The 14919-nt window shown below is 45.5% G+C and overlaps 1 protein-coding gene across 2 annotated transcripts in view; it reads right to left on the reverse strand.

Annotated features, from left to right (window-relative positions):
- Positions 1–4155: 4155 nt before the first annotated feature.
- The window catches only part of SNUPN (snurportin 1), a 29093-nt gene continuing 18329 nt past the window's right edge, over positions 4156–14919 (reverse strand). Inside the window, exons 9-11 of one of the 2 annotated variants that reach the window (XR_004301021.1) lie at positions 13567–13647; positions 9058–11653; positions 4156–5206 (exon numbers count right to left, since the gene is read on the reverse strand). Coding sequence is in view for 1 of the 2 variants with exons in the window: in XM_032417384.1 (XP_032273275.1) it covers positions 11333–11653; positions 13567–13647 (402 nt within the window). In the remaining variant the exon portion in view is untranslated. Of the gene's footprint in view, positions 5207–8600; positions 11654–13566; positions 13648–14919 lie in introns of those variants that run through there. The other variant, XM_032417384.1, reaches the window with a different exon arrangement.

Genomic DNA, 14919 nt, shown 5'->3' on the forward strand with positions numbered 1-14919 from the left:
ACTCTTGCACCCTGAATGCAGAGGACCATTACGTCACTGACACGGTAGTAACAGCAGTGGTGTCCATCATGTGATGGACTTTTAAACTTTAAAAACCAGGAGGTTTGACCGGTAACTCTAGAGTGTTCAGTTTGGGCAAGGCTATTCACTGACCTAAATGGCTCTCCAAAGATCTTGAGACACTTTGTTCCTACTGTGGCCAGGCTACTCATGGTTAGCAGTGGTGTTAAGCTGTACAGCAGTCTGAGGAAGAGAAGGGATATCTGTTCCAGCTGTGGCCAGGCTACTCCTTATGGACAGTGGCACAAGACTTGTAAATATTCCTGGAGTGATAACCTTCGGAGCAGCCCACTCTGCCTGCCAACACTAGTGCCGTAGCCTGCTAGCCACATGCCCCAAGCAGAGAGGGACCAAACCTGGCAGCTGATAGCTCGCTTTTATTTGGAAGGGCTAACTCTACCAAGAACCAACTGGTAGAAATGTACACATCATCTAAATTTGGACTTTATTTCTTTCATTGTCCCTTTGCCTGAAACAATAGTGTAATTAATCTATCATTGGTTTAGAGTATGTTATTTCTTTATTGACTTATTAAGAGACATTATCCTGTATGCTACTGGCTTGTGAAATATTATTATAAGTTATAATTCCTGCAGTGAACCTGTGTTAAATTATTGGCAAAGATTATCTCCGTCTCTGAGCATAATTTGCTATGAATAAAATAATAACCCCTGGTACTTGGATCTGTTTCTATCTCAGGTAGGTCATCACCCCATACAAGAGTTACAGTTTCAGTATTGCAACCAGATACTCCTCTGGATGACAGTCTATTTATTAAACAAGTATATTTTTATGCCATGCACTGGGATATCCACTGGGGTTACTACAATGAAGAAGACATGGTCTCTTCCACATGTAAGGATATGGAATGATCCTTGAGTTATACTGTAAAGTGGAAACAGCAAGACTCAAATAGTATACATAATGATGTCATTTGTACAAAGGAAAAAAAAGAACAAATAAACTTATTTATACATAGGAAAGGTTTGGCAGGATACACAAGAAAGGTCACTGTGTCTTTCAAGAGGGGAAAGAAGGGAGAGAGAGACTTTTCCCTATATGGTGTTTTGTACATTTTTTTTTTCAAAGATTTTATTCATTCATCTGAGAGGGAGAGAGTGAGAGAGAGCATGAGAGGGGAGAGGGTCAGAGGGAGAAGCAGACTCCCCACCAAGCGGGGAGCCCGATGCGGGACTCAATCCCGGGACTCCAGGATCATGACCCGAGCAGAAGGCAGTCGCTCAACCAACTGAGCCACCCAGGCACCCTTTTGTACATTTTAAATTGTTTGTTTGGTTTTTTTTTTTAACTTTTTATTGAAATATAATATACATACAGAAAGAAGAAAATGTAAGTATACAACATGATGACTTTTCACCCATGTAACCAGCACACAGATCAAGAAAGAGAACATTCCCGACTTGCCAAAGTCCCCCTTATGTCCCCTCCTAGTCCCTACTCTCCTCAAGACTAACCACTATTTTGGCTTCTAATGGCATAGTGTGTCTGTGTTTAAATTTTGCATGTGGATCTATAACCTTTCCCCCAAAATTTTAATAATAACTTAAATATAGTTTTTCTCCCAGAGCAGGCAAATGGCTCTAGGACTAAGCTGGAGTGGGGCGCCTGGGTGGCTCAGTCAGTTAAGTGTCTGCCTTGGGCTCAGGTTCGTGATCCCGGGGTCCCAGGATGGAGCACCACTTCTCCCTCTCCTATACTCCACCCCCGCTTGTGCTCTCTCTCTCTCTCAAATAAATAAATAAAATCTTTAAAAAAAAAAAAGGATGAAGCTGGAGTAGGAAATGGCAGGACCTGAGCAGTGCACACCACTGAGTGGACACAGGAGAGGTTTTGCCTAGTGATCCTCAGGACACCAGGGGTCAGTGATTTATCCAAAGTCACAGCTAATTGATTAGTATTGAGCTAGAACTTGGATCCAGGCATTCAAACTCCTAGTACAGGGATCTGGTGAAGAGAGTTAATAAAGGGAAAGGTTTCACAGAGTGAGCTAGGAAAGAGAACTCAGCAGTGTTCTTGGAGGCACAGCTGTGTGTGTGGGCGTATGGGTGTGTAAGGGAACAGTTCTCCAGAACTGCTTGCCTATCACAGTCCTAACAGGACAATGTTCGGAAGTTTCTGAGCAGACACATGGGTAACAAAACTAAGTGCAAGGGAGCTGCTGGATTTGCTCTGAGTGGTCATCTCAGGAGAACCAGAGTACAAAGTCTTGCCTTTAACCACAGGCTCGAACCAACAAAATCAAGTATGGTACTGTCATCCTGCTCAGTCAAATCTTAGAGAGGCCAAATGGTTTCTAATAGCAAAAGACTGGAAACAATAAAGCAGCCCATCAGTAGAAAACTCAATAAATAAATTATAGTACACATATACACTGAAATATTAAGTTCGTATTTATTCATTATGTCCCTATCATGTGCCAGGCACTGTTCTACATGACTTTCATTCATCTAATCTCACCATCTCAGTTTGAGATAGCTGAAATTATCCTCATTTAAAAAAAACATCAAGGTAGATCCACATGTATTGACATAGCCTCCTCAGATTTTTTAATGCTTGGCTACAGGGCCTTGGGAGGAAGGTGAGGGTAGGGTTGGGGGAGTGTAGGTGACAGACAAAATGAAATTTTTTTTTAAGATTTTATTTATCCATTTGACACAGAGAGAGAGAGAGTGCAGCAGGCAGAGGGAGAGGGAGAAGCAGGCTCCCTGCTGAGGAAGGAGGCCAATATGGGGCTCAATCCCAGGACCCCAGGATCATGACTGGAGCCGAAGGCAGACGCTCAAATGACTGACCTAACCGGGCGCCCCTCAAATCACATTTTTATTAAATTAACATGAACTGAAATCTGAAAGTAGAAAATAAATGACAAAGAGGGAACCTTGAATTGCACTTTTGTCTTTTGCTTTTTTTTTTTAAAGATTTATTTATTTATTTGAGAGAAAGAGAATGAGAGACAGAGAGCATGAGAGGGAAGAGGGTCAGAGGGAGAAGCAGACTCCCTGCCAAGCAGGGAGCCCGATGCGGGACTCGATCCCGGGACTCCAGGATCATGACTTGAGCCGAAGGCAGTCGCTTAACCAACTGAGCTACCCAGACGCCCTGTCTTTTGCTTTTAAAGCAAAGGTTTCAGGTCTCTGTCTAGAAAGCTTTTCCTCCCCTTCCTCCCACCTTCTTCACCAGACAAATGTGACTCATCCTTAAGGTCTCAGCTCAAAAGTCACTTCCTCAGCAAGATCTTCCTTGGCTACTCCCTAAACTGAATTAGACACCCTGTTGCTCTCTCTCTTCCTCTTATTATTATTTTTTTTTATCAGAGAGCCGATCACAGTTTCTAACTGTGCCCTTGTTTCCATGTCCATCAGCCTAGTCTCTGCCTGTATTACTAGACTATAAGCTCCAGGAAGGCAGGAACCACCTCTGTCTTGTTGGCCCCTGACCCCTCAGAATCTACAGCCTGGTACCTAGTAGGCAGGCCCTTCATAAATGTGTTAAATGACTGAATCAGTGAAGGCAGCCACCTTATAAAAATAAATAAATGAAATAAAATTTAAAAAGATAGCCACCTTAACTCTGAGACCTCTAGCTTGCCATTTTCTCCTGCCTTTCTTATACTTGCTCAGGTATATTTGTTTGGAAAAGAGATATTTCCAAAACTGTGATTGGAATTTTACAACACCTTCCCCCAAAACACCTTTACTTCTAAAATCCAAAGCTTGGGGTGCCTGGGTGGCTCAGTCGTTAAGCGTCTGCCTTCGGCTCAGGTCATGATCCCAGGGTCCTGGGATTGAGCCCCGCATCGGGCTCTCTGCTCAGCGGGAAGCCTGCTTCTCCCTCTCCCACTCCCCCTGCTTGTGTTCCCTCTCTCGCTGTCTCTCTGTCAAATAAATAAAATCTTAAAAAAAAAAAAAAAGTAAAATAAATAAAATAAAATAAAATCCAAAGCTCATGTGGTGCCCGGGTGGCTCAGCCAATTAATTGTCTGCCTTTGGCTCAGGCCCTGATCCCAGGGTCCTGTGATCAAGCCCCATATCGGGCTCCCTGCTCAGCGGGGTGTCTGCTTCTCCCTCTCCCTCTGCCTCTCTCTCTCTCTCTGTCAAATAAATAAATAAAATCTTAAAATAAAATAAAATAAAATCCAAAGCTCCTCTCAAACATTGCTCCAAAATGTCTACTGCCTATGGAAAAGATATGTTGTGTTATACACACATACTTTGGCTATAAAAGATCCCCCCAAAATTCTTACTGCCTTTTTTCTAAAAGGGAAACAGATACAGGCTAAATAAGGTCATACTGCTAACCAATGTCTAGGGGGGACTTTTTTTCTTATTTACTCATAGGCTAAATCTATCACCACTAGAATGGCGGAAGGTGTGCTTTGCAAGGAAGGTGAAAAACCCTATCCCATGTAGATTACATTCCCCCATTACCCAAAATGCTCCAGGGACCATCCTTCCCTGTTGCTGATCTTGACCGTTTTTGCTTTTGTCTTCTTTTTAAACTAGAACATGAGCTGTCTCTTTCCACATTCAATTTTCTCATCTGACATCCTATGCACCACTCCTAAATCACGGGTTAATCAGTCACTATTCTATGTTACTTTTGTATCTGACACCTGTGTCTAGAGTTTATCTAACACTCTGAGGACAATTATTTGCTTCCTTGCCCATTTCTCCCACTAGACCACGAGCTCCTTGAGGGCAGGGACCATGTCTTAGTCACTCCTCTTTCTTCAGAACCTAGTGCGATACACTGTACACAGCAGGTGGTGCTCAGTCAATGTTTGCTGAAAGAATGGATCTGTCCTTTCCTAGCCAACAGGTCCAATTTTTATCAAAGAATACCAAACTGTTTTGGTTACCCCGGATACTTTGTTGCTTATGAAAAAACATTCAATGTAAGAGGGAGGTACCATCTGAGTTACACTGCTTTCACTCACTTTGACTTAATCTGTGTTAACGGGAGTCCAGAACAGAAGGGATAAGTTAAGTCCACAAATAGACAGAACCTTGTCTGAACCAGTTTCAACTTCCTCCCTTACAAAAGCTTTTGTTAACGTTGCCAGCGAGAAGCAGAACTGACAGACGAGTTCCATCTTTTATTTCCCCAGTTTGACAGCGGAGAAAACCTGCAGGGCAAAAGCAGAGGGAGAGGCTTGAAGGGACCGCCAGCCAGCTGGAAAGAAGCTTGCTATAAATGCTAGTGGTCTGTGCCAAGTCTTGGCCAGAAGAACTCTCTAGGTTTCAAATTTTGTCTCTTCTGGTTCCATACTGTCTCTGAGGATGAGGAGAATGCCTCTGGGCTGGGCCCCATAGTGAGGCCTACCCCCCAGTTTCCCAGGCTGCCTCTGGCCACTTCTCTGCCTCCTCAAAACAGACACAAAAATCCACTTTTCAAAATAATCACTATCACTGGGAATGGATGTGAGAAACAAATGCACACATCCTAGATTAGGGACTCTGTCTCTTCCCTCAGATATTTCCTGCCTGAGGCCACTCTTTGATTCATCTTCACTACCGCCAACCTCCCAGCTCTCCCAGGCCCCTCCTCCTTGCCTCTGCCTTGCAGTAGACCCACTGGGGAGGGGCGTAGAGGGTGAGTCACAATCAAAGCAACACCCAAGACCAAACCTCTCAAGACTTGGTGGGGAAACAAAAATTTTAAATTAATTCGGTTCTCAGGGTGCCTGGGTGGTGCAGTTGTTTAAGCGCTGGACTCTTGGTTTCGGCTCGGGTTGTGATCTCAAGGTCGTGAGATCTAGCCCTGCAATGGGCTCCATGCTCGGTGCAGGGTCTGCTTAAGACTCTCCCTCTCCCTCTGCCCTTCCCCCCTGTACGCGCACGCACTCTCTCTAAAATAAATAAATAGAATCTTTAAAAAAAATAAATTTTCTTCTTTTTTGACATAAGCACTGGGTGTAATCACAGAATCCTAAGACAGGGTAGGAACTCAGAAATCAGCCCATCTTACCAAAACAAGCAGTCATACTCTTGCCAAGATCTCAAGGCTTTTGTCCACTTTTCCTGCCCTACATATCAGAATGCATAAAACAAATGGCCACATCTGCTTAAAAATATGTATTGTGAGGTTTTTGCTCACTTCCTTACTAGAGAGGAAATCTGTAGCTGTGAACATCATTTCTTTCCCTCCTCCAATGTATGAGAAGTTTTTAGGTTGTCCTTTTAAGCACATTCAGAGCACTAAATATAGTTCTTGTTTTTAGAACTCTGCAGCATATCCATCCACCCATTAGCAGCCCACCACACACTTCCACTCAGCCTCCTCTCCAGGGTCACTGCTCTGTGCAGAAGAGAAGAGGGACTGCCTTCTCATTCCAGCTCATCATCTCATTCACCCAAGCAACATTTTTTTTAAAAGATTTTTTATTTTATTTATTTGACAGAGAGAGACACAGCGAGAAAGGGAAAACAAGCAGGGGGAGTGGGAGAGGGAGAAGCAGGCTTCCCGCTGAGCAGGGAGCCCGATGCGGGGCTCGATCCCAGGACCCTGGGATCATGACCTGAGCTGAAGGCAGACGCTTAATGACTGAGCCACCCAGGCAGACCCACCCAACCAACATTTTAATAAATGCCAGGCACTGGGGAGCTAAAGATGAATAAGACCAGGTCTCTGACCTGAAAGAGTTTGCAATCTAGGGGCGCCTGGGTGGCTCAGTCAGTTAAGCGTCTGCCTTTGGCTCAGGTCATGTTCCTGGGGTCTTGGGATTGAGCTCCGAGTTGGGCTCTCTGCTCAGCCGGGAGCCTGCTTCTCCCTCTCCCTCTCCCTCTGCCTACTGCTCTGCCTACTTGTGTACACACGCTCTCACTCTCTCTGTCAAATAAATAAATAAAAATCTTTGAAAAAAAAAAAAGCTTGCCATTTAATAGAGGGAGTGTGTAGTAAGGAATTTAACCTTGCTCAAAGAGAAGTTGGCCTTTGCCCTTGGCTCCTAGGAAATAACCTCTAAGCCTTTGAAATGTCCTAAGAAAGTTTGTTTGCCTGGGGGTCTTTGGCCACACCAGATAGTCTAGCACTGTGACTGGGGGAAAGGAGGACTTTGGATCCTGTGTTATCAGCTAGACCTCTGGAGAGGCTGGAGACTGAGGTCAGCCAACCAGGTCCAAATGACCAAGCTCCAATAAAAACTTGGGACACCAAGGCTCAGGTGAAATTCTCTGGTTGGCAGTTCTCCCTGAGTACTATCACAGGTCCCAGGGAAGTTAATGCTATTCATGATTCCACTGGGAGAGGAAAACTGGAAGATTCACATTTGGAACTTTCAGGACTCTGCCCCATGCATTTCTTCCCTCGACTGACTAATCTGTTTCCTAACACTGTGACAAACTCTATCCGTGAGTATAACAGCTTTCAGTGAGTTCTTCTGGTGAATTATCAAACCTAAGTGTGGTCTTGAGGACTATCCCTAAATTTGGGAGAGAGAGATATATGCAGTGGGATGGGGAGGGCACAAACATGAGAATGGCTAATTCTACCTGCAGAGGTAAAGGTTCAACCAGGTATCTGTTAAATGGAGTTTTCCAAAGATGAGTAGATATATTTACCAGATGAATGAAGTCCGAGTGAAGAGGGACATGGTGGTGGGGGTGGGAGGATGTGGTATGAAACACATGTTTTTGTACAAGGAACTGTAAAGCAGCATCACTGGAGAGGAGGCAGCAAAGGAAGGAAGGTAATTTATGAGGCTGGACAGATATGCTAAGGCCAGGTCATGAAGAAACTTGCATGGCAGGCTGAGAAGCTTGTAGGCAATGGGAAATCCTTGAAGCAATGCATTTTTAGAAAGGATCACTCTGCCAGTTATGGCAGGAGTGGATGGCAGCGGGGGGAGAATTGGTGGCAGGGAAACTAGGTAAGAAACTCTGGCAGTACTCCAGGATGATGAAGACTTGAATTAAGGCTTTAGGTCATAGAGGAAATGGAGAAGAGAAAGGTGGAGTTTAAAGGATGTGGTGACTCACTAGCTGTGAAAGGTAAGAAATGTACAGGAATCATCAGAATAATACCTAGGTTCCTAGCTGGGGTGACTAAATGCTATTAACAAAGACAAGGATCGCAGGAAGAGAGCATGATTGAGAGGGACTGTGGGGGAGAGATAATGAGTTCAGTTTGGGACATGCCGAGTTTGAAGTGACTGGGAGATTGACTGGTAAGGAGTTAGATACATAGACAGGGCTGGAGCGCAGGGCAGGCATCAGCACATACACAGCAGTGAAGCCAGGGAAGAGAAAGGCTGGGAAATGCCCCTCACATTTGGAAAAGAGGAGACCACCAGTCCCTTGATGAGAGCACCCAAAAGTGGTAGGAACAGAAGTCAGATTTCTGACACAAGTAAGTGTGAAGTGAACTAGTGAAAAAACAGTGATTATAGGGGCGTCTGGGTGGCTCAGTCGTTAAGCGTCTGCCTTCGGCTCAGGTCATGATCCCAGGGTCCTGGGATCGGGCCCCACATTGGGATCCCTGCTCGGCTGGAAGCCTGCTTCTCCCTCTCCCACTCCCCCTGCTTGTGTTCCCTCTTTTGCTGTCTCTATCTCTCAAATAAATAAATAAAATCTTTAAAAGAAAAAAACAGAGATTATAGACAAACTAATATCAAACACCAGTGAATCAGGATGACCCCAACTTTTGATGTAGGCATTAGAACCCAGCGTGGCTTTCTGAGTTAACAGTAAAACCACCAAGACTGCTTACTTTATATCAACTGTTTGAAGAGCCTACTCTTTTCCAGGTGTGTGGGTTCCAATGGCGCTTGAGATGAAATAGGTGATCTCAACTAGTAGTCCTTAGTTAACTCAGGCCAAGCTGGCCCTCTAGCCAAGGCGAGCAGGATAGGCCACAGGCAATAGTATCAGCTAGGATTCTTTGGTTGCAAGTCCAGAAATCAGCTCTGGCTAATTTAAGCAAGACTGAATTTACTGGGTGCTCGTTGATTTAATAGCAAGAACAAGCAACACCCCCTACCTTTCCGAGGGCAAAATAAATGAATTCCAACAGATTCACTTTCTTTGTTCCTCTGCTCAGGATACAGATTCCTGGTGAGGAGCAGGTGATTGGTCCATCTTGAGTCATGAGCCTGATGTTTGGCTAAAGGAGCGCAGTTCCCCCAGATTACAGTCCCATCAGATCACACTGCATAAGGAAGAGATAATTCCACAAAAAAAGAAACTGGTCGCTATTCGGAAGGGTGGCCAGAAAACTAATATCCAATCACAACAACTTATTTACACAGCCATCTTTGAAACAGGTGGCAGGAGGTGGTTTTACAATTTACAAGAAATATGACCAGAGGACATGCTATTCAGTGATTAATAATATTGGCTCCTCGGTTAAAAATAGAAGGGGCACTCCTGTGAAATACATCCTTCAAGCTATCATTCAACAATATCAAGTTGTGCTTGGTGATAAGTTTGCCTGGTATGTTCTGTGACTTGCGCATCTGTCTCCCAAGAGTGTCCTTTTGTGGAAGTAGTCTCTCCAGACATGCTTATTTCTGAGCAGGGCCCAGCCAAGTCTCTACTGATACTAGCTAGCATGCACAGCTCCTGAAATGATACAGTTGGCTTGCTAAGAGCACAGACTAGTGCATTCTCCTTGGGAAGATCATGTAGCATCTAGGCAGCTGACAACATGCTCCTTGGCAAGAGGAATACAATGTTCCTATTGCAGCATTGACCCAAATTCAGAAAAGAGCTTATTGATGTAGGCATGCTTAAATCTGCAGCCAGCAGGATCATTATTGGGGCGGGGGGGTGTTGTCTTCCTTCTCCGATTTTACAGAGTCAGCTTGAGCAGCTCTGTAAAAGCCCAACACTGAGGCTAGTTCCACTGATGTGCTGAATTTGTGTAATCAGGCTCCACTTAACCACAACTTCTGCCCAGATCTGTTCCCAGAATTAATCAACCCAAAGGAACCAACTGCAAGTCAGACAAGATCCGACCTGCATGCCTCCAAAATTTTGCCACAGGACACTAGCTAGTATTGTGGGAGTAAAATAGTGAACTCTTTTTGTCCAATAAAAGAAATCCTAGAAAGGTGGAAAGCAGTGAGAGCAGCAAATTGAGGCCACAGGAAATGGGACACATTTCCTGAACACAGAGCAGAAATGAATTGGTTAGTTTTAGACACTATCTTCCACTGCCACAGCTGCCAAAGAGCCCTAGTTTACAGATCTAAATGGATCTGGCCTGCTCAAAGCTCTTCCATGACATAAAATCTAAAACCTCTGCAGAATACCCAGGCCCACCTCTCTCTCCAGCCTCCTCCTGGGCAGCTCCCCAACCCTCATTTAAGCCTGAGGCATGCTGAACCTGCTTCAGGTCCCAGAGCGAGTCTGACCCCGCTCCAGAGGGGGCGACTGCATACCCTCCTGCCTCTGTGAGAAACTCCTGCTCTCCTCCTCTGCAGAGCCCTTTCTGTCCTGCTCTGAGCCTCAGTCTAGCTCCAACCTCCTCTACGGAGCCTCCCTCTGCTTTCCTGCCCAGGGTTCTCTGCATCTTTCAGCCCGAAAGCAATCTTCTCACCACCATGCCGGTGGGTTTCTTTCCTCAACTGGACTGTTAATCCTCAAGGGCAGGGTCTGAGTCCTATCTATCCCCATAACCCCCTCTACATCACTGGGGCCTAGCACAAGGCTTATCTTCTGAAAGGCGCAATGTTTGTCGAAGTTGTGAATGAACTCCATTTGCATTTTATCTCTGGCATTGTCTAAACCAAAGAGAATCACACTTCTCAGAAGAGGGAACATATTCAAATACCAAGAACTGCAGTTCCTGGTAAGACCTTTTAGAAAATGACGTTACTAACAGCAGCGACTGGAAACTCAGCAGAATGCTTAAGTGCTAAAAACAGTGAAATGGGCCAAGACTTGAACAGTCATGGTTTAGGTAGCCTTGGGGGGCGGGGGGGAAGGGAGGGAGGTGGGGGAGGGTCACAACCATCTAAAGTTTAAGAACCACAAACAACTTCTTTCGTAAGAATTACATATATTTACATTGTGGATATCTGGGATATACTTTTCACAGGAATTACTGCTCAAATCCAAAGACCACCCAATCTGGGAACCTCTCTCAACGGTCTGAGCCAGCATTTCAGATAGGAGATAAGCTGTATCCAACTGGAGTGGCTTTGGAAAGGCCACTCTTAAAACGAAATAACCTGTTGTTGTCACTGTCTTCCTCCCCAGACTTCTTTTTGGGATGAAGCACCATCCTGTGACTCCCCAAGGAGCCACCCTGTTCAGTTCTCCATGAGGCTCCCAGGGGGGTCCAGGCTATGGGGAGGGCTCTTCAGCTTGGGGGTAGACAGGTGTTCCAACTCATAGCGTCCGTTCTCAGACGCCTTGTGTGTGACATTCTCCTTCATGCCTTCCTGGCTCCTCTTGTGCTCAATAATCTGCTGGAGCTGGTGCCCAGCATATTCTGGCTTGGCAGTCAGAGGGCCGGCTGGCACGGCTACGCCAAGAACATCGGACACCATGTAGGGGCGCAGCCAGCCCACCAGAGGAGTGCTTCCAGGGCTATAGTGGGTCTGCTTGTGGTAGAAGAGAAGTCCATCTACCTATAAAAGGGGAAACCAGGGACCAAAATGACTTCTGGGGCCCCATGTTCCAGGAGAGTCTATGCACACCGGGGCAGCTCTAGGGTGCCAACTCCCTTTCCTGGATCACTGCCAGGGGAAAAAGAATCCTTGTTTCTCACACATGCAATTTCTCTAAATGAAGAAATGGCCTAGAAAACTAAATTTTAGAAAATAAAAACATAAATAGCACTTCTTGTTTGCAGGGTGCTTGCTACCCACTACTTTATCCTCTTACCCACCGCTGAGGGTGTTTAAGAAAAGGGGCTAGGGCTAGTTCTGGGGTCCTCCCTAAAAACACAGTATGGGGGAGTCTGGGTGGCAGAGTCGGTTGAGTGTCCGACTCTTGGTTTCAGCTCAGGTCGTGATCTCAGAGTTGTGAGATCGAGCCCCGCATTGGGCTCCACGCTCAGCACAATGTCTGCTTGAGATTCTCTCTTCCTCTACCTCTGCCCCTTCTGCTTGGGCTCTCTCTCTCTCTTTCAAATAAATAAATCTTAAAAAAAAAAAAAAAATAGGGGTACCTGGGTGACTCAGTTGGTTAAGCGTCTATCTTTGGCTCAGGTCATGATCCTAGGGTCCTGGGATCAAGCCCCGCACTGGGCTCCCTACTTGGTGGGGATTCTGCTTCTCCCTCTCCCTCTGCCTCTTCCTTGGCGTGTGCTCTCTTTCTTTCTCTTGCTCACTCTCTCAAGTAAATAAATAAAAATCTTCTTAAAATAAAATAAATAAATAAATAAAAAATAAAAACACAGTATGAAGCAGAAATTCAACTTGAACCCAGGTTTTCTGTCCCCAGATCCCATGCACTTTTCATCACTCAGATGTCTTTGTAATAGGGAATGTGCTCCACACAGGGAACAAAGCAGGGGAATTGGACAGGCCCCTCCAAGATGCTGGACTGCTGAGCACAGGGGAAACAGGCTGTCAGGAAGCCCTGTTCCCCATGCCATTGTTGGCTGCCTAACCTTCCCCTAAATTATCTGCAAGCTATGTTCTGGGAAACTCAGTTTTTCTCAACGGGAAGACCTCCTACGGTCCCACATTTTCTTTTCCATGATTCAGTGACTCATCTCTAAAAAGCATTTATTGTCACTGGGGCATAAGGATTATAAATAAAGATGGTGTTTTTACCACCTTCTTAATTGACTCCCAGAAATGAAGGCAACTCGGCCTTTGCCATTTCCTCATTTGGGAAGCTATGATCCTTTTAGCGAAATTATATCGAGTTCAAGCAAATACTTGTGGGTGACTAGGCAGAATTTTAAAGGATGTGAGGGGCAAAGGAAAGTTTGTGTGCTGAGCCTGGAGAGGGTAACTGCAGGTTCTGAGGATGACAAAAGACTGCCCAGGACTGAGGAACTTCTAGGGACATGAGACTTTCAGTGCTAAACTGGGACAGTTTTGGACAAAGCAGGGCAGGTTGGTCACCCTGCTCCCGTGCCACTGCTCAGCAAGCGGCACCACCCCCAGGGACCATCTCCTCTTGGGAGGGAGGATAAGGAGTTCGTGCCCCCTTGGTCTGTCAGTCACAGGAGCCCCCAACTTTACCATCGGCTATGGCAGTCAAACAAGGGGCCTGGCTATCAGGCTCGTAGCAGAAAACAGGCACCCAAGAAGGACCTGGGAATGGAAGCCTTGGCCCTCCCTGAGCCCCTGCCTCTCCATCTGTACAATGAGGGGTGTAGATGAGCTGTCCTTGCAGGGTCCTTCCAGCCCTGGCATTCTGACTTCTCTAGCAGGGTGGAGCTGAGGCTCTGAAGGGCAGTGGCACATCCTTTCCCAGGAATCAGCTTTTAGCCCTTCTCTGATGCAAAGTCAGAGGATATCCTAAGACTCTGTGTAGCCAAGCATCCCTGCATCCTGCAATTGGGTTTAAAGACAATGGTTGTTACCTCAAAAGGGAAATCCATAGACAGCACCTTACACAGGCTCTCAGGAGTACAAGGGAAATTCTTTAGCCCCACAAATTTAAACTAAAATATAAATTAGAGCAAAGAATTAGTACATGTTACAAATAATATTGGTTCCAGCAAGTGAAAAACTGTATCAAAGAAGAAAAGTTCAGTCTCATCCTTCCTTACCCTCCTCAACCCTATGAATTACTGGGTTGGTAGTCCTCAACCTTGCTTTATCCACAAGAATCACCAGGGGAACTCTTAAAAATCACTGAAGCCCAGGCCCCACCCCGAGATTCTGACTGAATTGGCCTGGGTCCCAGGCATTTTTTTTTTTAAAGCTATCCAGTTGATTTTGACACACAACCAGGACTGAGAACCACTGTCCTGTGCTAGGTTTAGGGACCGTATGTTATTCTCGAAGCCATATGACAGTGCGAAAGGACTAGTGCAGCCCCTTTCACATCAGCAAGAATTTTTAGACTGAACAGTGTAACAAAGTGATTAGGACTAAAATTCTAAAGTCAGATTGCTTGGGTTTGACTCCCAACTCTGCCAATCATTTCATCTGTATATGCCTCTGCTGTCCCATCTATAAAATAGGATAATAAAAGTATCTCCCTCATAGGGTTGTTGCATGGGTTCAGTGAGATAATACATGCAGAGCACTCAGAACATTTCAGACCCAGCTGCTCCCATGTTCCCTTCCTCAATACATGTTCTTCCAGGACCTCCTGGTAACATCACTGGATACTGACCCCATTTACTGTCCTGTAATTGGTTATCCGAATGCCTTTAAAAGTGTTGTAAGCAATCCAAGCAAATGCCAATCTATGGGGCTTTGCTAATAAAATGCCCTGAACACAGCTGTCACATATTTCATCGCTGAGTGGGTAGCAAAGACACATGGGCTGTCATCCTGGGCTGTGGGACCTTGGGGAAGGCAGTCCCCTCTCTGAGCTTACATCCTCATGTGTAAAATGAGGCAGCTGACTAGATGAGGTCACTCTCAGCTCAGATACAAGAACAGAGGTTCTCAAAGTGTGGTCCGCGGACTAGCAGTACTGGCAACACTGGGGAACTTCTTAGAAATGCAAATCCTCAGGCTCACCCTGACCTACTGAATCAGAAACTTGGGCGAGCAGGCCTAGGCATCTATGTTTACCAAGCCTCCAGATACTGCTGACGCATGCTACAGTTTGAGAACCACTGTACGAGAGCTATTAGCATTTTATATCAACCACTACTTATTGAGTGACTACTGTAAGTATCATGTTAGGAGAACTGGCACATTTGTATCACTTGGTTCTTAGAACAACCCTGTAAAGTAGGTGTTATTAACCCTACAAC

This window comes from Phoca vitulina, unplaced genomic scaffold (genome assembly GCF_004348235.1).
Source record: "Phoca vitulina isolate PV1807 unplaced genomic scaffold, GSC_HSeal_1.0 scaffold20, whole genome shotgun sequence".
NCBI classification, from domain to species: Eukaryota; Metazoa; Chordata; class Mammalia; order Carnivora; family Phocidae; genus Phoca; species Phoca vitulina.